Source organism: Hyla sarda, chromosome 1 (assembly GCF_029499605.1).
Source record: "Hyla sarda isolate aHylSar1 chromosome 1, aHylSar1.hap1, whole genome shotgun sequence".
Taxonomy (NCBI): domain Eukaryota; kingdom Metazoa; phylum Chordata; class Amphibia; order Anura; family Hylidae; genus Hyla; species Hyla sarda.
In genome coordinates, this window is record NC_079189.1 from 269,476,452 (window position 1) to 269,501,661 (window position 25,210).

A 25,210-nucleotide genomic window follows, 5' to 3' on the forward strand; every position below is an offset into this window, starting at 1 on the left:
CATTCCCGGAATGTCAATCGCCGAAATGGCTGGAACTGCTTGTTCCACCCAGAGGAGGATCTTTGTCACCTCGGACATGGCTGCTGAGCTGCGAGTGCCGCCATGCGATTGATGTACGCCACAGCCGTGGCATTGTCCGACTGGACCCGGAGAGGGTGGCCCAGAAGCAGGGACTCCCAATGCTTCAGACAAAGATATATCGCCCTCAGTTCCAGGATGTTTTTCTGGAAAGAAGGGCTTCTTGGGGAGGCCAGAGGCCGTGAACTGTCTGATCCCTGAAAACACCCCCCCAGCCCGACAGACTGGATCTGTCGTGACCACCTGCCAGTAGAGGGGAATGAACGAACGCCCCATAAGAAGAAGGGGGGGAGCGGATCCACCCGCGCAGAGACTGACGGGTCCGAAGAGGGAGAACAATCTTGAGATCGAGAGAGAGAATCGCCAGTTGAAGAGGACGAAATGAAACTGGGCAAAGGGTGCGGCCCCCATGGCCGCCACCATCCGACCCAGGACTTCCATGCAAGTACGGATAGAGACCGGGGATGGTTTCCGGAGGGAGCGGACTCCTGACAAGAGGGCCAGACATTTGTCCGGCGGGAGGCGAATCCGAGCAGAGGCCGAGTCTCCCCAAGACGACCAGAGACTGGGTGGGGGAAAGAACAGACTTTTCTCGGTTGACCATCCACCCGAAGCGACAAAAGGTCTGAGGAGTGAAGCTCACATTCTCCCGAGCCTGGGCTCTGGTGGAGGCCTTGACGAGGAGGTCGTCCAAGGAATCACTGAGACACCCCGCGACCATAGTAGGGCTATGACGGGTGCCAAGACCTTAGTAAAGACCCGCGGAGCAGTGGCCAGACCGAAGGGCAGGGCCACAAGTTGAAAATGACCTTCCGGAACCGCAAGCGGAGGTGCCGCTGATGGCCGGGAAATATTGGAACGTGGAGGTGGGCATCCTAGTTGTCCACCGAGGAAAAAAACTCCCCGTAATCCATAGACGCCACCACTGAGCGGAGAGATTCCATTCGGAAATGGCAGATTAGAAGGTGTTAATTGAGACGCTTGAAATTCAAGATGGACCACATAGAAACCCTGAAGCGCTCCCTGGAGGGAACCGGGAAAATGACTCCCTGGATGAGAAGGGACTGAAGCGCCCCCCCGAAATTCCCTCGCTAGCGAAGGGGACCGGGGGGGCAAGTCAGAAAAAAATTAACCGTCCGGAAGAGAAGCAATTTCGATCCGGTATCCGTTGGACACCACGTCCCTGACCCAGGAGTCTTGAATTTGCGCCGCTCAGATGTCTCGGAAAACTAAAAGACGACCTCCCTCCCGAGAAAAATTTGCGGGTTGGAGCGTCCCTTCATGCGTAAGTGGGTTTGAGGATGCCAGACTTGGCTGCAAAACGATCGGAACGATTTTCCGATTTCCAAGAGGGGCGCGCCCTTTTTGTCCCACGAGGGCGCTTGCCCCGACCCATTATTGGGACCAGAAGTCCGAAAGGACCGAAAAGGAGAAGACTTCCTACGGGAAGTACTGCGAGCCCTATTCTGAGGTAATAAGGAACTCTTGCCACCCGTCGCCTCAGAGATGATCTCATCAAAGCGCTTGCCAAAAAGTCGAGAGCCGGCAAATGGAAGTTCGGTAAGAGACTTCTTGGAAGCGGCATCCGCGTCCCATGCCTTAAAAGGGTACTCCGATGCTGAGCATTCTGAACAAAGAGTTCCCAAAGCTTAGAGCCTGCGTCGGGGCTCGTGACGTCACGGCCCTGCCCCTTCGTGATGTCACGCCCTGCCCCCTCAATGTAAGTCTATAAACTGACTGAGGGGGTGGGGCGTGACGTCACGAGCCCCGACGCCGGCTCTCAGCTTTCGGAACTATTTGTTCCAAATGCTCAGCACCGGAGTACCCCTTTAAGCCACATGGAGCGACGGAGGGCCACTAGGTTACCAGTGGCAAAGGCAGCACAGCGGGCTGACTGCATGGAAGCAGAACATAGAAAGTCTCCAGCCTAGGAGCACTGGAGCGCTAGATCAGACAGTTCCTCCGGAGGAGATCCAGAAGGAACAGTTTGACGGAGTTGGGAGGACCAAACTGAGAGTGCCTTCCGACACCCAGGCAGAAGCAAAGGCGGGAAGCAGGGAGGAACCCACCGTTTCGAATGCAGACTTTGCCAAGGTCTCTTCCCTTTTTGTCTGCCGGATACTTGAAGGCAGCCGCATCCGCCAGCGGCAGCATCGTAGCCCTAGAGAGGCGTGAGACTGGCAGGTCCACCGAAGGAGGGGAAGTCCACTTTGAGATCAGGTCCTTGGCGAAAGGATACTGCGCCTGAACCTTCTTTGCTTTGTGAAACCTCTTCTCAGGATGCCTCAAGGTGGATTCCAGCATCCAACAACTTGGGTGCTGGACGGGCACGATGAAAGGATACTTCTGGATCTACATCCGAAGATCCTGGGTACTCTAGATGGAAGGGGTCTCTTATGGCCAAAACCAATGAGTTCACCGTGTCAACCATATCCGATCAGTCCTCTGAATTAGATGCCGAATCGGAGACTTCATCCGCAAATTCTCCAGGATAATGGGAGTGTGTTGAGGCGGCCCTGGATGAGGGAGAGGCTGACCTGGTATGCGGGTCTGGGGAGCCAGAGCGGCGACCATGAGAGCATCCTCTGGAAGAGAGACGCCTGCAACCTGCTGGAGCAGGGGAGCGATTCCTCAGAGAGGAGCGTCCATGCCTGCCAGAAGACTCAGGGGAAGTCCCTGAAGAAACACCCCGATGACGCTTACGAGCGCGGTCAGCATAGGGGGAAGGGGAACGGGTCCCTCTGGAAGGCCGGTGAGGAAACCCAGGCTGGAGGGACGGCCGAACCCACAGGGTCTGGAGGGACATCCTGAACAGAAACGACCAGGGGGTCTGGGGGAGCAGTTGTGCAGGCAGAGAAAGTTGGTTCAGCTGAACCAGACATTTTAGACTTAAAAGCCTTAAGAGTGTAATAAGTAAAAAGAAAACGGCCTCACTCAAGTCTGTGTCCCTTCACCAGGCAGCTGGTGGGGAGAACTCCTGAGAGCTAGCTGACAAGTTGGACCAAGGAGCAGGGGAGGGGGCGGGCTAGAATGGCACACTGATTGGTTGAGAAACTCCTCTCTCTGCGCGCACAGCGCTTGTAGGAGAGAGTTTTCGCGCCGGAGATCAGTGCAAGGCGGTGGGCGGAGCTAAACCGCCGTACTGTGAAAGCCCCTGTAATGTCGCCCGCTCCTGGCCCCGAGCACACATGGGAATGGCATATGCGAAGGTCGGGAACGGGCGGAGATAACCCGCTGTCAGTTTCCCGGCTGACGGCGGCCAGCGCTGCTGCCGCTGAAGCCGGCAGCCACGCGTATAGTGATCCCTGGCCTGGAGTGCAGGGAAAATCACCACACAAAAGCACCACTGTCATCCCCCAAATGAATAAAGAGAGTCCCTTTCCATAAAAAAAGGGGGGGGGCTCCATATAGAGAATAAGAAGGGAACAATACCCTCCAGGCAGACCCCCAAAAACTAGCATAAGAGGTCACAAGACAGGGGTCTACAGAGGTTGCAAGGGCTCATCCAGGACCTGTAGAGAGAGGGAGATATACTCACCTTGTCTGAAGAACTTACCTCATGGAGTCTCTTCAGTCATGGAGTCTCTTCAGTCATGGAGTCTCTTCAGTCATGGAGTCTCTTCAGTCATGGAGTCTCTTCAGTCATGGAGTCTCTTCAGTCATGGAGTCTCTTCAGTCATGGAGTCTCTTCAGTCATGGAGTCTCTTCAGTCATGGAGTCTCTTCAGTCATGGAGTCTCTTCAGTCATGGAGTCTCTTCAGTCATGGAGTCTCTTCAGTCAGCATCATCACCTGCAGCAAGCCAAGCTCATAGCGAGGCGAACAGGGAGGTAGGGGGACTCGGACCCATGAGGTACAACCCCAAGCTCTGACCATTGGCGAGAGAGGGTTAACAGTATATCCAAGATGCCTGCAACCTCTCGCAATGGGGAAACAGTGAATCGTAGTTCCCGAGTCCCCACCTGAAAACGGAAAGAAAAAGGAATAAAAGAACTAACACATTCCCTAACTAGGAAAATAAAAAATATGAGACCTGGTCTGGAGAACACCAGACCAGTGTCCACCTCCTTAATACACTAAGCAAAAACTGAATTGCTCAGTGGCCTGGAGGCGGGTATATCCTGCTGGGAGGAGCAGACTTTTTGGTTACCATAGTGTCAAGCCTCCTAGAGACAGCAGCATATACCCAGAGTCTGTGTCCCCAAATGGAGCTGATAAAAAAAAAATCGCAAACTTTCTCTAAGTGCAACAGTAACAGAAAAGTATGTTATCATGGGTATCATTTTAATCATAGTTACATAGTTACATAGTTAGTACGGTCGTATTGACCCAAAGAATAAAGAACACATGTCATTTTTTATGAAAATTGTACAGTGTGAAAAACAAAACCTTCCAAAATTTGCAAAATTGCGGTTTTCTTTTTAATTTCCCCAAACAAATAGTATTTTTTTGGTTGTGCCATACATTTTATGGTAAAGTGAGTGATGGCATTACAAGACAACTGGTTGTGCAAAAAACAAGCCCTCATACTAGTCTGTGGATGAAAATATAAAAGAGTTATGATTTTTTAAAGGCGAGGAGGAAAAAACAAAAAATAAAATTGTCTGAGTCCTTAAGCCCCAAATTAGCTGAGTCATTAAGGGGTTGAATATTTCAGCTCACGTCCAGGTTCATCATAGTGATAAAAATCTTACCTCTTTTACAGTGTCTGTAATTTCTTCAAATTTCTTTCTAAACACCTCAGAAGTTTTCATGGTTTCAGATTCGATTGATTTCTACAGTTTAATAGACAAAGCATGTGATTAATTTCTACACTGTATTTATCATTACAGTCACGTTGAAAGTGGAATACCCCCCCACCACCACCACCACCACAATGTTACTATACTTATTTTGCTCTTCCACTGGTCTGTTTACAAAGCACTCCCTCTGAAATGGTGATCCTGTAATTCTGCCCCTTTTAAAGCCCTCAACAAATGACATATATATTGCGCATTATTTTTGTGCCTTTTTAAAAAAGACACAGTTAATAAACCTCGTCCAGTGCAGTTTTCTGAAACAGCACTATAGCATTTAGATCAGCAGCTTGACAGTCTCTGAGAGAGACATTAGTTTCACTTTAAAGGGGTACTCCGCCCCTAGACATCTTATCCCCTATCCAAAGGGATAAGATGTCAGATCACTGCGGTCCCGCTGCTGGGGAGCCACGGGATCCCCGCTGCGGCACTGCGCTATCTTTACAGCACAGAACGAGTTCGCTCTGTGCGTAATGACGGGCGATACAGGGGACGGAGCAACGTGACATCATGGCTCCGCCCCTCGTGACATCACGGCCCGTCCCCTTAATGCAAGTCTATGGGAGGGGGCGTGACGACCGCCATGCCCCCTCCCATAGACTTGTATTGAAAGGGGCGGGCCGTGACGTCACGAGGGGGTGAAGCCGTGACGTAACAATGCTCCGGCCCCTGTATTGCCAGTCATTACGTGCAGAGCGAACTCGCTCTGTGCTGTAATGACAGCGCAGTGCCGCAGCGGGGATCCCGGGGCGATCTGACATCTTATCCCCTATCCTTTGGATAGGGGATAAGCTGTCTAAGGGCGGAGTACCCCTTTAATGATGTCTTTTGTTGAGGGCTATCTAGGGTCTAAGTCAGGGGTCCTCAAACTACGGCCCCATGCGGCCCGCCGAACACATTTTTCCGGCCCGCCGCTGCCTGGGACATCCCTGTGTCCCGAAAGATGTTTTCGTGACACATGGATGCGCTTTCGGAGACCCCGCGTTTACTTTAAGAACGCAGGGGCCGCCGGGAAGGTGGCGCATGCAGGGACGTCTCTGATGCCGTGCGTGCACCCATAGCAACAGGGTGCGAAGGAGCGGGGCAGCGATGAGGACGTGCGCTGGCCAGCTTGGTAAGTGTTACCAGCGGCACGTCGGCTTCGGTGCTCCGATCACCCCGCTCCTTCGGTCCCGGGGCTTACTGCTATGTCCGGACCGGAGGAGAGGTGGTCGGAGCACTGAAGTGGGGCAGAACACAGGCATACAGCCTCCAGCCATACACTGACTGGAGGCTGTATGTCTGTGGGGGAACATACTGCACCTAATGCGGGGGAACTATACTGCACCTAATGCGGGGGAACTATACTGCACCTAATGCGGGGGAACTATACTGCACCTAATGCGGGAGATCTATACTGCACCTAATGCGGGGGAACTATACTGCACCTAATGCGGGGGAACTATACTGCACCTAATGGGGGAGATCTATACTGCACCTAATGCGGGGGAACTATACTGCACCTAATGGGGGGGAACTATACTGCACCTAATGGGGGGGATCTATACTGCACCTAATGGGGGAGATCTATACTGCACCTAATGGGGGAGATCTATACTGCACCTAATGGGGGAGATCTATACTGCACCTAATGGGGGAGATCTATACTGCACCTAATGGGGGAGATCTATACTGCACCTAATGGGGGGAGATCTATACTGCACCTAATGGGGGGAGATCTATACTGCACCTAATGGGGGGAGATCTATACTGCACCTAATGGGGGGAGATCTATACTGCACCTAATGGGGGGAGATCTATACTGCACCTAATGGGGGGAGATCTATACTGCACCTAATGGGGGGAGATCTATACTGCACCTAATGGGGGGAGATCTATACTGCACCTAATGGGGGGAGATCTATACTGCACCTAATGGGGGGAGATCTATACTGCACCTAATGGGGGGAGATCTATACTGCACCTAATGGGGGGAGATCTATACTGCACCTAATGGGGGGAGATCTATACTGCACCTAATGGGGGGAGATCTATACTGCACCTAATGGGGGGAGATCTATACTGCACCTAATGGGGGGAGATCTATACTGCACCTAATGGGGGGAGATCTATACTGCACCTAATGGGGGGAGATCTATACTGCACCTAATGGGGGGAGATCTATACTGCACCTAATGGGGGGAGATCTATACTGCACCTAATGGGGGGAGATCTATACTGCACCTAATGGGGGGAGATCTATACTGCACCTAATGGGGGGAGATCTATACTGCACCTAATGGGGGGAGATCTATACTGCACCTAATGGGGGGAGATCTATACTGCACCTAATGGGGGGAGATCTATACTGCACCTAATGGGGGGAGATCTATACTGCACCTAATGGGGGGAGATCTATACTGCACCTAATGGGGGGAGATCTATACTGCACCTAATGGGGGGAGATCTATACTGCACCTAATGGGGGGAGATCTATACTGCACCTAATGGGGGGAGATCTATACTGCACCTAATGGGGGGAGATCTATACTGCACCTAATGGGGGGAGATCTATACTGCACCTAATGGGGGGAGATCTATACTGCACCTAATGGGGGGAGATCTATACTGCACCTAATGGGGGGAGATCTATACTGCACCTAATGGGGGGAGATCTATACTGCACCTAATGGGGGGAGATCTATACTGCACCTAATGGGGGGAGATCTATACTGCACCTAATGGGGGGAGATCTATACTGCACCTAATGGGGGGAGATCTATACTGCACCTAATGGGGGAGATCTATACTGCACCTAATGGGGGAGATCTATACTGCACCTAATGGGGGAGATCTATACTGCACCTAATGGGGGAGATCTATACTGCACCTAATGGGGGAGATCTATACTGCACCTAATGGGGGAGATCTATACTGCACCTAATGGGGGAGATCTATACTGCACCTAATGGGGGAGATCTATACTGCACCTAATGGGGGAGATCTATACTGCACCTAATGTGGGAGATCTATACTGCACCTAATGTGGGAGATCTATACTGCACCTAATGTGGGAGATCTATACTGCACCTAATGTGGGAGATCTATACTGCACCTAATGTGGGAGATCTATACTGCACCTAATGTGGGAGATCTATACTGCACCTAATGTGGGAGATCTATACTGCACCTAATGTGGGAGATCTATACTGCACCTAATGTGGGAGATCTATACTGCACCTAATGTGGGAGATCTATACTGCACCTAATGTGGGAGATCTATACTGCACCTAATGTGGGAGATCTATACTGCACCTAATGTGGGGAGCTATACTGCACCTAATGTGGGGGAAAAGACTGCACCTAATGTGGGGGAAAAGACTGCACCTAATGTGGGGGGGGGGGGAAATACTGCACCTAATTTGGGGGAGATATACTGCACCTAATTTGGGGGAGATATACTGCACCTAATTTGGGGGAGATATACTGCACCTAATTTGGGGGAGATATACTGCACCTAATTTGGGGGAGATATACTGCACCTAATTTGGGGGAGATATACTGCACCTAATTTGGGAGAGCTATACTGCACCTAATGTGGGAGAGCTATACTGCACCTAATGTGGGAGAGCTATACTGCACCTAATGTGGGGAGAGCTATACTGCACCTAATGTGGGGAGAACTATACTGCACCTAATGTGGGGAGAACTATACTGCACCTAATGTGGGGAGAACTATACTGCACCTAATGTGGGGAGAACTATACTGCACCTAATGTGGGGAGAACTATACTGCACCTAATGTGGGGAGAACTATACTGCACCTAATGTGGGGAGAACTATACTGCACCTAATGTGGGGAGAACTATACTGCACCTAATGTGGGGAGAACTATACTGCACCTAATGTGGGGAGAACTATACTGCACCTAATGTGGGGAGAACTATACTGCACCTAATGTGGGGAGAACTGTACTGCACCTAATGTGGGGAGAACTGTACTGCACCTAATGTGGGGAGAACTGTACTGCACCTAATGTGGGGAGAACTGTACTGCACCTAATGTGGGGAGAACTGTACTGCACCTAATGTGGGGAGAACTGTACTGCACCTAATGTGGGGAGAACTATACTGCACCTAATGTGGGGAGAACTGTACTGCACCTAATGTGGGGAGAACTGTACTGCACCTAATGTGGGGAGAACTGTACTGCACCTAATGTGGGGAGAACTGTACTGCACCTAATGTGGGGAGAACTGTACTGCACCTAATGTGGGGAGAACTGTACTGCACCTAATGTGGGGAGAACTGTACTGCACCTAATGTGGGGAGAACTGTACTGCACCTAATGTGGGGAGAACTGTACTGCACCTAATGTGGGGAGAACTGTACTGCACCTAATGTGGGGAGAACTGTACTGCACCTAATGTGGGGAGAACTGTACTGCACCTAATGTGGGGAGAACTGTACTGCACCTAATGTGGGGAGAACTGTACTGCACCTAATGAGGGGAGAACTGTACTGCACCTAATGTGGAGGAACTGTACTGCCAACCCTAATGTGTGGGAACTACAACCTAATGTGGGGGGGAACTGTGCTGCGTACTTAAAGTGGTAGTCCACTAATAAGATATATGTGTGCATAGGAATTTGTTCATGTTTTGTTATCTATAGTCCGGCCCTCCAACGGTCTGAGGGACCGTGAACTGGCCCCCCAGTTAAAAAGTTTGAGGACCCCTGGTCTAAGTGGATCAAAAATTCATCCAATTGTGAATCCAGGTGGAAACGGTTAATGAAGCATGAGATACCAGCTACAACACCTCTGAACCTGCACTATTTTTAAATTAATTAATTAAATTTGTTTGATTCAGATGTTTAATGTATGGGTGGTGAGTTATAACTTTGAATATTGCCAAGCAGATGTGGTTAGTCCTCAATTGGTGTTTTTGCTAGTTGCACTTTGTCAGGACAAGCTACAGTTGAGTTTAAAACAACATTTTAGATTACTTTATTAAAAGTTATATTTTAAAAGGACATTTTATCAAGAGTAATAAAATGTATTTCACTTTAACCCCTTAAGGACGCAGGACGTAAATGTACGTCCTGGTGCGGTGGTACTTAACGCACCAGGACGTACATTTACGTCCTAAGCATAACCGCGGGCATCGGAGCGATGCCCGTGTCATGCGCGGCTGATCCCGGCTGCTGATCGCAGCCAGGGACCCGCCGGCAATGGCCGACGCCCGCGATCTCGCGGGCGTCCGTCATTAACCCCTCAGGTGCCAGGATCAATACAGATCCCGGCATCTGCGGCAGTGCGCGATTTGAATGAATGATCGGATCGCCCGCAGCGCTGCTGCGGGGATCCGATCATTCATAACGCCGCACGGAGGTCCCCTCTCCTTCCTCCGTGCGGCTCCCGGCGTCTCCTGCTCTGGTCTGTGATCGAGCAGACCAGAGCAGAAGATGACCGAAAACACTGATCTGTTCTATGTCCTATACATAGAACAGATCAGTATTAGCAATCATGGTATTGCTATGAATAGTCCCCTATGGGGACTATTCAAGTGTAAAAAAAAATGTAAAAAAATGTAAAAGTAAAAAAAAAAAAGTGAAAAATCCCCTCCCCCAATAAAAAAGTAAAACGTCCGTTTTTTCCTATTTTACCCCCAAAAAGCGTAAAATTTTTTTTTTATAGACATATTTGGTATCGCCGCGTGCGTAAATGTCCGAACTATTAAAATAAAATGTTAATGATCCCGTATGGTTAACGGCGTGAACGAAAAAAAAAAAATTCCAAAATTCCTACTTTTTTAATACATTTTATTTAAAAAAAATTATAAAAAATGTATTAAAAGTTTTTTATATGCAAATGTGGTATCAAAAAAAAGTACAGATCATGGAGCAAAAAATGAGCCCCCATACCGCCGCTTATACGGAAAAATAAAAAAAGTTATAGGTCCTCAAAATAAAGGGATTATAAATGTACTAATTTGGTTAAAAAGTTTGTGATTTTTTTTAAGCGCAACAATAATATAAAAGTATGTAATAATGGGTATCATTTTAATCGTATTGACCCTCAGAATAAAGAACACACGTCATTTTTACCATAAATTGTACGGCGTGAAAACGAAACCTTCCAAAATTAGCAAAATTGCGTTTTTCGTTTTAATTTCCCCACAAAAATAGTGTTTTTTGGTTGCGCCATACATTTTATGATATAATGAGTGATGTCATTACAAAGGACAACTGGTCGCGCAAAAAACAAGCCCTCATACTAGTCTGTGGATGAAAATATAAAAGAGTTATGATTTTTAGAAGGCGAGGAGGAAAAAATGAAAACGTAAAAATTTAATTGTCTGAGTCCTTAAGGCCAAAATGGGCTGAGTCCTTAAGGGGTTAATGATTGTATTTTAGTCCCATTAGATTACCAATGTAATCCTTTGATGACTTTTGGCATGGCATAATAGCAATCCAGCCATGGGTTTGCATGGAGGCCTTTTTTAGGCCTCTAACTGCCAAGGTAACCCACAGGCACCCTCTATTTTGTCTGCAGGCTGCTAATGAGTGAGTGAGCGTTCTCCCTTTGTTGAGCTATTCAGATATTGCAGTTGATCATAGAATCTAAGAGGTTCAGCAGCTGGGATCAGAGTTTTCTTATTACAGTCAGATCCCACTGTTAATGTAACTGTACATGCAGTTGCATGAACACATCATAGAAACGGAAGTACAGTTAAGCCCTTTTACGGTAATGGATTACAATGTTATACAATGTAGGAATGCTTCCTTTGTAGTGCAAGTTTATTTTAAGTGTTTTAATATAAGAAACAGATAGAAAAAATCGTTTCCTAAGACTATGTTCACATGGTAGAATGTTCACATTTCCGTGCGGACATTCCACCGTTAGTGAAGCAGCGGCAGAACATGCCAGTGCTAGGACTGCTCTGAAAATGCACGGATGAGACGTAAATGCATTTCCGTGCAGACTGAACAGGAAGAATAAGAATTCCTGCACAGAAATTCCATTGTGTGAGCATAGCCTAAAGTTTATCAGTCTTTCACAGCCCTCACAGTAAAAATAACCATCTCTGAAAACTTGTTTCAGGTAAGGCCAATCCCTGTAGATATTATAAGGAGGAGTTCCCTTTTCTATGAGCCTTTGAGAAGAGCCACCTGACTTTGGTGGTGTTGAGATGTCCATGTATTATTTTGATGGCTATTCATCTGAATAACTGTCATGGGATACAACGTTTCGCCCATAGAGCTGAGAACCTAATTCAATGTTTCTGCTTTTTCTCAGCAAAAATGGCCATTATAATTGAAAAAAAAATCTGTATATAAATAATTTAACAACAATTGTACACATTAGCAACATTAACAAACTACAAAGTATGGCTATTGTACAAAAGGAAGAAACAGAACAGAATGATTAAGGGGCTCCAGGCTCTTCTAAACATCACAAACTGAAATGGAAAGAGGCAGCACACCAAAGTATTTCAAATGAGGTTGGTTTATTCACAAGTTATGAAGACAATGGCCCAAGTTTATCAAACTGTGTGAGAGAAAAGGGGGAGTGATTTCCCCATAGCATCCAATCCCGGCTCAGCTTTCACTTTACCAAAGCTTGTTAGCTGAGCTGTGATTGGATGCTGTATGAAAATTTCTCTATTTTTTCTCTCACAGTCTGATAAATCTGGGCCAAAATGTTTTAATCCCACAGTGGGACTTGAAAATGGACCCATTGTGGTACTGAAATGTATCCTCCTAACAAGTGCCTCTTTGCATATAGTAGTATATTGTAAGTCCTTGCCATAAAATATAGGAAATGCTCAGAAAATTCTATAAATATGAGGGGAATTAAGGTACACCAACAAATGCAAATTACATACAAATTTCCTGCGGGCTTGTTGTAGAGCATCAGACTCTTCAAACTTCTTGGCTTCGTCTCTAAACTTTTTTATATTTTCTTTCATCTCTTTGTTTTTTGAAAGTTCCTGCTTAATATCTTCTAGGAGCCCAGCCAAGAAGCCTCTTCTTCCATGTGATGAATAGCAGCGGAACTAAAAGTCAAGTAAACAAAAAGTTAGTCCAAAGTATCACATTGTACAATACCATCCCTTTAGTTATCAGTTGCTCTAGAAATAATATAAAAATGCTGCAGGGGGAATAAATGCTGCAGGGGACGGGGGGGGGGGGGTAAATGCTGCAGGGGTCTTGGGGGGGGGTTAATGCTGCAGGGGTCTTAGGGTGGGGGGAGGATAAATGCTGCAGGGGTCGTGGGGTGAGGGGGATAAATGCTGCAGGGGTCTTGGGGTGGGGGATAAATGCTGCAGGGGTCTTGGGGTGGGGGATAAATGCTGCAGGGGTCCTGGGGTGGGGGGATAAATGCTGCAGGGGTCTTGGAGTGAGGGGGGAGATGAATGCTGCAGGGGTCGTGGGCTGGGGGATAAATGCTGCAGGTTTCTTGGGGTGGGGGGGAAGATGAATGCTGCAGGGGTTATTGGGTGTGGGGGGGGGTGTAGATGAATGCGGCATGGGTCTTTTTGTGGGGGGGGGGGAGATGAATGATGCAGGAGTCTGGTCTTGGGGGGGGAATGAATGATGCAGGGGCCTGGTCTTGCGGGGGAGATGAATGATGTGGGTAGGGAGTGTTAAGGCAGAGGGGGACAGAGGGGTCTGGGGGGACAGAAAAGTGTAAAGATAAATAATGCAGGGGTCTTGGGGGGCAGAGGAGTCTGCAGGAGAATTAAGGGGGCACCTTCACATTGAGGATATTCCTCTGGCGGAAATCTGCTTGCAGCAGAGTCCAAATGTTTTAATGGTTTTCTGCTGCTCTGTGCATACTGTAGAATCGCCACAGTGGAATTCCCCCAGCAGAATAGACGTACATCCAAAGAACTAACATTCATTCATTTTTTAGGTGGGCGTCCATTCTGCTGGTGGAATTCCACCAGACTGCATTGTCATCTATAGAGTCCTATCACAGTCCTATCACCAATGGCTTCTGTGGTGCCTGCAGCAAGCGAACATTCTGCCAACTAAATGTCCACAGTGTGGAGGAGTCCTTAGGGTTCTGAAGGAGGAGGGGAACAATGGGTCTGGGGGGGGGGGGGGGGGGGGGAGTACAGGGTTGGGATTCTGACAAACAGGAAACAGTGTCAGGCAGTATTATTTTTAGGTGTCATGTCATCGTGGCAGGGTTATAATGATTATTGTCTTCATACAGAGGATGAGGATCTACAAAAGTAACCAATGATGTCCGTGCATTAGACTCTGCCGAGAAGATGGAGCTGAAAAAAGATAAAGACCAGAGGAAGAAGAAAAGACAACAGAGAAGACGTCTCCTGTGAGTCATCATACAATTGTGTATTCTCCTGACTGTCCCATCAGAGCTGGAGTCACTTGTAATTTCTGCAGTGATGATGGTTGACACTGTACCCCAATCTGTGGTTGTCCAACTGTTACAAAACTACAACTCCAATAATGACTGAAGCTTTGCAACAGTTGGAGAGCCACTTAAACCGAGGTGATTTTAGAGTAAGCAGCTCATTTTATCTTAATGGGTGTTGACTGATGCGACCCCCACTGTAACAAAAAAAAAAAGGGCTGCATAGTCTAATATCCCCGGAACTATTTTTGCTCCCAGTCCAGCCCTGGAAGCAAGTTTATTACAGGTATTTCCTAACATTTAACTCTACAGTTGTTTCACAACTATAGCTCCCATCATGCTCTTTTGTCTGCACGATGGGGGTTATAGTTTGGCAACAGCTGGAGAGTTCACATGGGGGGCAGGCATAGTGGCATTGTTTATATGGGGGAGAGGCATGGCACAGTTCATATGGGGGGCAGGCTTAAATGGCAGTATTATACTCAGAAAAAGGGTGTATGGCGGTATTATATCAGGCAGGGTGTTTTACAGCATTATATTCAGGGGTGCAGTATGTGGCAGTATTATACAAGGGGCACAGTGTGTGGCAGTATTATACCAGGGGCACAGTGTGTGGCAGTATTATACCAGGGGCACAGTGTGTGGCAATTGGAGAACGATGACGACTTAAATAATGTTTTACAACAGGCAGCATCTATTTCTAGCATGGCACTGCTAGGTGTGAACCAGGTCTTGGCGTTTAGCTCGGACCTTCACTGGATGGCAGACCTGGATAAGCGGACCCCTACTAAGAGTAGTTGAGTACACCTGCACTATACAGTTCCAAGAATATGTGTCCAATTCTAATTTTTGAACTTAGGTGTTTCCTGCCCCACCCATTACAAACAGGGGCATGAAATCAAAGCACACTGCTAAGCAATCTCCATGGACTAACAGCGGTAGTATTAGGTGTCATAAATGTAATTTATGCCACCTTTCCCACAAGTAAGTGCTACTATTGAAGAGAACTCGTCAAGTCTTAGGTGTCTTAAACACAAGACCCAGGACCTGACAGGTGTGAACAGACTTCTGAAGCTGTTCCTCTCTGCTCTATGTGATGCAAACTGCTAAGAAATATGTATAAATAACAAGCACCGTGACTGGTATCCAACTAGCTTTACGTTTTAGAAACCTATATCACCATATCCAAACACTAGAAGGACTTATCACCACCTTTTCTGTAAGAAGCTTATTGACCAATAGTTTATAGTTTTAATTGCAGCTAACTGACAACCCAACATTACCCGTTCTCTCTACCTAGACCTTGACGGGGAGAAAAAGCAATGTAGTCCTTTCATTTCTTTTGCCCTTGATTGCACTTGGAATACAGCTTTACGTTTTGTTTGAGGCATTTTGACACCTTAAAATAAATCAATAATTAACTAATAATTAAATCAATGCCATTTCAGGAAAGCAATGCAAAAATAGAAACTTGTTTGGCACATCAATACCTTAAAAGGAGGTTAGCATTTATCTTTTGCTGTGGAGTTGCCCCATTGTTATACAGTAACCCTCCGACATGCGATGGCCCCGACATATCATAAAATAGACATACGATGGCCTCTCAGAGGCCATCGCATGTAGATGTCAGCATCGACATACAATGCTTTTATATGTCGGGGCAATTGCATTAACTGCTATCCGACAGCGCAAAATGCTTAAGCTGCTGTCGGATAGCAGTTTAAGCATCCCGGACAGGTTCACTTACATATCCCCGCTGCTCCGGGTCCACTTCGCGATCCTCCGGCGTCTTCTGTATCTTCTCCAGGGTCCGGGTCTCGCTTTCCGGAGTTGTTATTACGTCTATGCGCACGCCGTGCCGGCACAGCAGCGTAATAACGTCACCAGAAAGCGAGGCCCGGACCCTGCAGAAGATGCGGAAGAAGCTGGAGGATCCCGAAGAAGACGCTGGAGCAGCGGGACAGCATCGGGAGCGGTGAGGACACGGTCCGGAGCGGCGGGGACAGGTGAGTGTAACTTCCTATACTTTACATTGCACGGATCCGTCAACATACGATGGATTCGACAAACGATGGGTCGTTTGGAACAAACTACCATCATATGTTGAGGGACCACTGTATTCTTATACGCTGAATAAAGCCACACATTTATCTGCTGCAGTAGATAGTGCCGTTTATTTTCTTCAAATTTGAATTACCTGGAATGGACTGTATTGTTTCATGTGAACCCTCTATAGCAGTCTGCCTGGACATCCTACCCTGAGGCAGCCCCTTCTGTGCTCTCCTACACTTTTTTGTCCTCCACCGTTGTTCTATACCTATGCGTTGATCAAGCCACACGATTATCAGCTTTTTTCAATTCTGGCGCAGTCAGAATTTCTGGCGATAGTAAATCAGGGCCATTATCTTTATTCTGTAGGTCCATACGATTACAACTTATCTAGGTTTTGTTTTATTTTGCTAGTGATTTGTAATTGTAAGGAATTTAGTAGGCTTAAAATTGTCCTCTTCTGATCCCTATAACTTTTTAATTTTTATGTATATGGGGCTGTATGAGGGCTAATTTTTGTGCCATCATTTTTTCTGTGATATATAAAAAATTCTGGACTTTACACATTTACGCATGCGGCGATATCACATAGGTTTGTTTTTTTGTTTTTATTTTACATTATTTTATTTATAAAATGGGAACAGGGTGGTGATTTAAACTTTTATTAGGGGGAGGGGTTATACACATTACACTATTTTATTAGGGGGAGAGGTTATACACATTACACTATAACTTTTTTAATTATTATTTTTATTATTATGATTAATTTATTTTTTTAGCACTGCATTTTTTTTTCTAACACTGAACAATGATGTGCTATTACAGAGCACTGATTAGTGTTATCTGCACTCTGTTGCTCTAGCTTGCCAAAGAGAGTTGCCAGCTTTAGGTCCTGCGATAACTCTTTAGATCCTGTGATCAAAGCCTAATAGCCACGCAGTGGCGATCGCCGCTGCAGGCTATTGGCTGTTACCCCCGGCTGTTTATTGCAGCTGGGGCCAAGCGGCACGGAGCGAGATGATGTCATACTAGCTTCATGGCTGCTCCCCCATTCCCAGGACATACCCATACCACATGGTTTCTGTCTTGTCTAGGGGTCTGGCTATACAGTGTCTGGTTCAAAGCCACACAGCACTCCCCTCCCTCTGTGACAATCTTGCCAGCATAGTAACAGCCTAGCATCTCCTGTGAAGATTCTCAGCCACATGATCACAGCAGGCAGAGCACTCAGCACAGACTGCTGTTCTATGTAGATCAAATCACTAACTGCTGCCATTCAGAGCATATCATTATTTATTGCTGGGGGGAAGGACAGTTTGAAAGAGAAGACTTTACAGTGGTCAGATGCCCCACGCTCAGCTACTTATCCTCTGTCCTGTGGATAGGGTATACATTTGCTTTCACTGGAGTACTTTAAACATAGATTTTTATGATAATTCAAAAACATTTTATAAAAATTTTATGTAAAAAAAAAAAAAAAAAAAAAAAAACAGGCAATAGAAGAAGACTTAATAACAAAGGTAAATGTGTACTGTACTGTAATAATCACTTTAATTGTACTAACCTAGAGAAAAAACATTAACATATCCTTTTTACTGCTGATTAAATACCCAAAAACCTCTTTTAATCAATTACCTTAACATTAAAATGCACACACCAACGGATGAACCTACCTGTACCTTTCGTTCCAAAGGAGAGCAACATGTCCAGTAAAAACTACTACAGCTATTTTGAGGTATTCGATGCCACACTGTTGCAAACCTATGGCTACCATACAGCAGGATCTAGAATTATAAAAAGTATAAAAATTACAAATGAATATTTGTCATTCAATGCGTAAACTTATCCACAGACTATGAAGCACTTTTTTATCATATGTGCATTTTAAAAGGAAAACTGTCAGCCTGATCACCCACTCTAAACCGAGAACACTGGGTTATAGAGTGGGTGACCAGAAGTGCAGAGGAGTCACTGACTAAATTTCGTCCACTGGTTACGGAGACATATCTCCTTGAGAAGATCCATTACTCAATCTAGTGAAATGCATGCTGGAGACGGAGCTCTGTCGGCTGGCCGCCTCTGCCTCTGTTGGTCAGCTCATAATACCTCCCCCGCAATGTGCATATTCATATTCTAAGAGTCCACGTTTCACATCGGGCAGGGATAGAGTGCAGCCCTATTCTAGATCAAACCCTCTCTCCCTGCCTACTTGCGTACCTGCCCTACATGACGGGTCCACAACCACGACAGTCCCTCCCTAATTACGGGCAGGGACTGACAAAGGCCAAAATAATAAACTACAAAAACTGACGAGGTGGGGAAACAGCTAGAGGCATACAACTGACAAAAATACAACTAAACACACACACACACACACAGAACTCAAAGTCAGGATAGCCGGTTCAAACATTGGCGTGAGCAAAGTACCAAAACAAGAGAGGAAGAGAGGTCAAGAGAAGAGCCAAATCAGAAATCAGGATTCAGAATACTGACACAATAAACGCTAGTTACTAGAAGTTCTTTCACAGGCAACCAGGCATAGTGTGGGCTGGAGCTTATATCCAGCTCACAGGTGAAGCTCAGCCTGATTGCTGCTGCAGCCCAAAGCCGTAACCCAGCAACCAGGTTAAACAACATCTGAGGGAGAATTAACCCTTCAAGATCTTACAGTACTCCCCATTTTACAAAGGGCCATCGGACCCTCAAAACTTTGAGAAGGCCGAGGTACAGGCTTAAAGGGGTATTCCGGGCAAAAACATTTTATCCCCTATCCATGCGGGTGCTGCAGGGAGATCTGCAGCACCCGCATGGATAGGGGATAAAATGTTTATGCCCGGAATACCCCTTTAAGCCTGTACCTCGGCCTTCTCAAAGTTTTCTAAAGGATTCTATAAGGGGACTGTGTCTCTAGTTTCAGAAACCTTGGGGTTTCCGGGACTGGGGACGTGACGCCACGCCACGCTCCCTCCATTCATGTCTATGGGAGGGGGCGTGACGGCCAAAGGATAGGAGATAAGATGTACGATCGTGGGGGTCCTGACGCTGGGGACCCCCGCAATCTGTCATTGCGCACCCCCCTTTGTGAGCTCTCCGCAGCACTGTAGGCTCCAAGTGTGTAGCGTGACAACCACGGGGCCGGAGTATCGTGATGACAACTCCGCCCCCGTGTGACATAACACCCTACCCCTCAATACAAGTCTATATTTTATATATGCTTTTAAATATGTTATTTGACCAATTTTAGCATTATCTTCCATCATCAATTATAAAAATAATCTTTAGCTTTTATTGTTTTATATTAAGATATCTTAGGCTTTTAGCATCCATGAGTTCATTCTTTAAACTATGGATTTCTTCCATATTCCCTCCAGCATATTACTCTGCTGGGATTGTCTTATTTGTAGCCTTCACTAGCACAATTACCCAGCGCACCTATTAAATTATACCTAGCGTATCCATTATAGTCATAAGCGCTACTATTTAGCATATCTATTATAGGCATTACCTTGCCCTCTACCAGATATTAATGTTTTTACTTTCCCCACCCTACACTAGTTACGCTAATATAATGTAGCACCCCTTAATCGCAATGCCTACATAGCCAATGCGCTGGCATAGTCTTGATTATAGCCCCGCCCTACATTAGCCACGCTATTACTATGTAGCGCTCCATTGATGTGTAGCGCCCGATAAGAGCTATACTGCCACTAGTTAGTGCTTTGGCAGGTCATCATTCTAACTCCACCTTACACTAGCTACGCTACTATAATGTAGCGCTTTGTATCTAACCACCTGCAGTTGTGGAGCGTCATTCAAATACCACCTGCGGTCCTGGGATTCAACGGTTACTCATGGAGATACCACTCCCGGCCCAGCAACACCCACCACTACAGGTTCGGTCTTTTCTATGTTTACAGATATAAAAAAAAATTGTGAACCTTTGAGCGAGGACCTGACCGGAGGATCTAGGCTGCTTACAGAGTGTTACTTATCCAAATGCTACATGATGTTGTGCCCCATTTCTTTATTTGCACTTGCCAAGCATCCTAAAGTACTGCACTAGTGTGCCTTTTTTTTTTCTCAGTTATTAATCTGTATGAGGAATCTACTGATTCCTCCTAAAAGTCCCCTAAGAGGACTAAAAGTGTAAAAAAAAAAAAAAAACATTAACCCCCTTTCATATTAAAAGTTTGAATCACCCCCCTTTTCCCAAATTCTATATAAAAAGAATATGTAATCCATAAAAAAAAATAAAAAAAATGTCCGAACTATAAAAATATAACAATTAAACTGCATGTTCAATGGCATTTACGAACAAAAAATACCAAAGTCCAAAATTGCATACTTTTTGGTAAATTTGTAATCAATCATTTTGTAATCAAAAAGTCTCATCAAAATAAAAATGGTACCGATAAAAACTTCAGATGACGGCGCAAAAAGGCTTGAGAAAGGGAGAGATCCTGAAACGTCGCCAGTACCGCTCACAAGTGTATGAGCATTCTTGCAGTCAGTCCAGAAGGATAGCTGGGTGAACGGCACGAATGAATGCTCCGGCTGGAGATAAAGACTTTTAATAATATGCTGCAACCCTGAACAGCGACGAGCACTTGGGTGAATAGGATTTGTTCTGTTTATACCGTCTCCATATTTTAAAGTTTTGTATTGGAACATATGGAAGAAGTAAAGTACCGTATTTATCGGCGTATAACCCGCACTTTTTAGGCAAAAATTTTTAGCCTAAAGTCTGTGTGCGTGTTATACGCCGATATATCCCCAGGAAATGCAGGGGGAGAGAGGCCGTCGCTGCCCGCTTCTCTCCCCCTGCCTTTCGTGGTGTGTAGAGCGCTGCTGCCGGCCCTTCTCACCCCCTGGCTATCGGCGCCGCTGCCCGTTCTGTCCCCCTGACTATCGGTGCCGGCGCCGATAGCCAGGGGGAGAGAAGGGGCAGCGGCACCCATTGCCGGCGCCGCTGCCCCGTTGCCTCTCCCCATCCCCGGTGGCATAATTACCTGAGTCGGGTCCGCGCTGCTGCAGGCCTCCGGCGTGCGTCCCCGGCGTCGTTGCTATGCGCATAGCAACGACGCAGGGGCCGCACGCCGGAGGCCTGCAGCAGCGCGGACCCGACTCAGGTAATTATGCCACCGGGGATGGGGGGAGGCAACGGGGCAGCGGCGCCGGCAATGGGTGCCGCTGCCCCTTCTCTCCCCCTGGCTGTCGGCGCCGCTTCTCTCCCCCTGGCTATCGGCGCCGGCACCGATAGTCAGGGGGACAGAACGGGCAGCGGCCCCGATAGCCAGGGGGAGAGAAGGGCCGGCAGCAGCGCTCCAAACCCCAGGAAAGGCAGGGGGAGAAAAGCGGGCAGCGACGGCCTCTCTCCCCCTGCCTTTCCTGGGGGTATATAGGGGTATACACGCGCACACACGCACCCTCATTTTACCATGGATATTTGGGTAAAAAAAAAATGTTTTACCCAAATATCCTTGGTAAAATGAGGGTGCGTGTTATAGGCCGGTGCGTGGTATACCCCGATAAATACGGTATATGGAATTGAGAACATGAACTTTGCTGTGCGTGTGCATTTCTTTTGAATTGACGGACATTGTGCTGAGGATCTGTGGAGGCTCAGTTGCACTACGTCACACCCAGGTGATACTTCCCCCGACCCATATGTTTTATTGGGCGTAAAAGATGGGCCCTCACACGTATCAGTGTACGGAAAAATAAACATATAGGGGTCAGAGGATGACAATTTGCAACATACAAATTGTGGTGCATGTAGCTATAATTTCTTTTAGGTATTAAAATAAAATAAAAGCTATACAAATTAGGTATCCTTGTAAACATATGGACCTACAGAATAAAGATAAGTTGTCATTTTTACCTAAAAGTGCACTGCGTAGAATCGAAAGCCCCCAAAAGTTTCAAAATGGCATTTTTTTTTTTTTCAATTTTGCCCCACAAATACACTTTTTTTCTGGTTATGCCGTAGATTTTGTGATGAAATGATTGATGTCATTACAAAGTGAAAATGGTGGTGCAAAAAAAAAAAAAGCCCTCGTATGGGTCTGTAGGTGCAAAATTGAAAGTGGCCTGGTCCTTAAGGAGTTAAAACAAAGTGGGTGGTAGCACAATACAATGGGTTTGGAGTTCACGCCAAACTCTTTCTCAAGTCTTGCTGAATGTAGTTTTACCTATGTCTTATTATTTAACACAATTGTACATTTTGTATTTACGGCCCAAGTGCTTAAAGGGGGTACTCTGGCGCTTAGACATCTTATCCCCTATCCGGCACGGTGATCAGCAGTAATCAGACCCGGAGCGAACACGCTCCGGGGTCTGATTATAACGGAGTGCAGAGTGCAAGATCACGGGGGTCCCCAGCGGTAGAACCCCCGCGATCAGGCATCTTATCCCCTATCCTTTGGATAGGGGATAAGATGTCTAAGCGCCGGAGTACCCCTTTAATCTTACATTTATCCACATTAAATTTAATTTCCATGTCTGTGCCCAAGCCTCTAGCTTCCCCAGATCCCTATGATATAGTTGGTTATCCTTCTCTGTAGTGATCACCTTACCCAGTTTAGTGTCATCTGCGAATATTGAAATTCTACTCTGTAATTCTGCTACATAATAATTCATAAACATAGCGAAAATAAGTGGACCCAGTACTGATCCCTGTGGTACCCCACTAGTAACTTTCATCCAACCAGAGTGAGTTCCATTGACACCCACCCTCTGCTTTTCACATCCAACTTTAACGAAAATCTGTCAAACACCTGTGGGGTGTTAAGGCTCACTATACCCCTTGTTACATTCCGTGAGGGGTGTAGTTTCCAAAATGGGGTCACATGTGGGTATGTATTTTTTTGCGTTTATGTTGGAACCGCTGTAAAATCAGCCACCCCTGTGCAAATCACCAATTTAGACCTCAATTGTAAATAGTGCGCTCTCACTCCTGAGCCTTGTTGTGCGTCCGCAGAACATTTTATGCCCACATATGGGGTATTTCCGTATTTAGGAGAAATTGCGTTAAAAAGTTTGGGGGTCTTTTTTTTTCCTTTTACCGCTTGTGAAAATTAAAAGTATGGGGCAACACCAGAATGTTAGTGTAAAAATATATATATTTTTTTTACACTAACATGCTGGTGTAGACCCCAACTTTACCTTTTCATAAGGGGTAAAAGGAGAAAAACTACAACTCCCAGCAAGCACTGACAGACCTTACATGCTGGGAGTTGTAGTTTTGCAACAGCTGGAGGCACATTGGTTTCCAAACACTGAGCGTTTGTTACTTAACTCAGTGTTTCGCAACCAGTGTGCCTCCAGCTGTTTCAAAACTACAACTCCCAGCATGTACAATCTCTCAGTGCATGCTGGGAGTTGTATTTTTGAAACAGCTGGAGGAACACTGGTTGCGAAACACTGAATTAGGTTACAAACTGTTTCACAACTAATGTGTCTCCAGCTGTTGCAAAACTGCAACAATCAGCATGCATTGACAGTCGAAGGGCATGCTGAGAGTTGTAGTTTTGCAACAGCTGGAGGCACACTGCTACAACTCCCAGCATGCCCCTTGGTAGTCTGTGCATGCTGGGAGTTGTAGTTATGCAACAGCTGAATGCACACTGTTTTATAGAAGAGTTTTAGTTGGAACTCCAGCTGTTGCAAAAATACAACTCCCAGCATGCCCTTTGGCTTTGCATGCTGCGAGTTGTTGCTAAGCAACAGTAGGAGGTGAACAGGCCTCACCTCCTGTTGTATTCTGCCGCCGGGACCGATCCTGCTGCTCCTGTCTCCGCCACCGATCCTGAGGGGACCCCCGCCGGACCAGGGCAAGGTAGGAGTCCCCCGCCGGCTGTCTCAGCCCCATTCACCCCTTTTTTTCTGGGTCACCAGAGTCCCAATTGACCCGGAATAGCGGCAAATCGCCGGTCTGAATTGACCGGCGATTTGCAGGGATCGCCGACATTGGGGGGGGGGGGGGGAATCCAGGAAAGCTGCGCCGTAATTTAGCAGCGCAGTACATTTACGGCGCTCGTCCTTAAAAGCGGTACTCCGGTGGTCAACGTGTTTTTCCGTTTTTGACCCTATTTGTTTTGTTTCATTTCTATTCTTGTTGTTTAGGCTACTATATTTCCATTCATTGTTGTCTTTTTATCCCCCACTTTGTTTTCCTATCTTTACTTCTATTTCCTGTTTCTTGCTGTGCTGAAAACTACAAATCCCAGCATGCCGCATGCCTTGCTGGTTTGGGGCAGCTCCTTTTCATTTTTCTGTTTGTTCCACCCTTTACCCAACCTACTATTTTCCCGGGTCGGCCCCCTTATACACAGTACACTAATATAATCAGCCCTGGTTGGGATACACTGTCATACACACACAAAAGGGACTACAACTCCCAGCATGTGTCATTCAGGAGTCTTCAGTCTGTGGTATAACCCCAGTATGCTGCCTCTGCAGTCTCCTGGGGGTTGTAGTTCAACACACCTCTATAGGGAATACACCAGTGTTTCCAAACCAGGGTGCCTCCAGGGGTTGCAAAACTACTACTACCAGCATGCCCGGACAGCCAAAAGCTTTCCGGCCATGCTGGTAGTTGTAGTTTTGATATAGCTGAAGACACCCTGGTTGGGAAACAATGCCCTTTGTAATATACTGAATAGGCTAGGTCAGCGTTTCCCAATCAGTGTGCCTCCAGCTGTTTCAAAACTACAACTCCCTGCATGCCCAAAGACTGTAAACACATGCTGGGAGTTGTAGTTTTACAACAGCTGGAGGTACACTGGTTTGGAAACACTGGTGTAGCATGATATGTATGCTGAATAGGCTAGGACAGTGTTTCCCAACCAGTGTGCCTCCAGCTGTTGCAAAACTAAAACTCCCAGCATGCCCAAAGTCTGCCCAGGCATATCCATACGCCCTC

The 25,210-nt window shown here is 46.7% G+C and overlaps 1 protein-coding gene across 6 annotated transcripts in view; it reads right to left on the reverse strand.

Annotated features, from left to right (window-relative positions):
* Positions 1-25,210, reverse strand: part of TIMM44 (translocase of inner mitochondrial membrane 44) — a 443,715-nt gene that overhangs the window by 408,982 nt on the left and 9,523 nt on the right. For 3 of the 6 annotated variants that reach the window (XM_056572218.1, XM_056572226.1, XM_056572192.1), the window contains exons 2-4: positions 17,967-18,071; positions 12,740-12,910; positions 4,772-4,852 (exon numbers count right to left, since the gene is read on the reverse strand). In XM_056572218.1, the coding sequence (XP_056428193.1) occupies positions 4,772-4,852; positions 12,740-12,910; positions 17,967-18,071 (357 nt within the window). Of the gene's footprint in view, positions 1-4,771; positions 4,853-12,739; positions 12,911-17,960; positions 18,072-25,210 lie in introns of all 6 variants that reach the window. The other 3 variants (XM_056572200.1, XM_056572208.1, XM_056572183.1) reach the window with 1 other exon arrangement.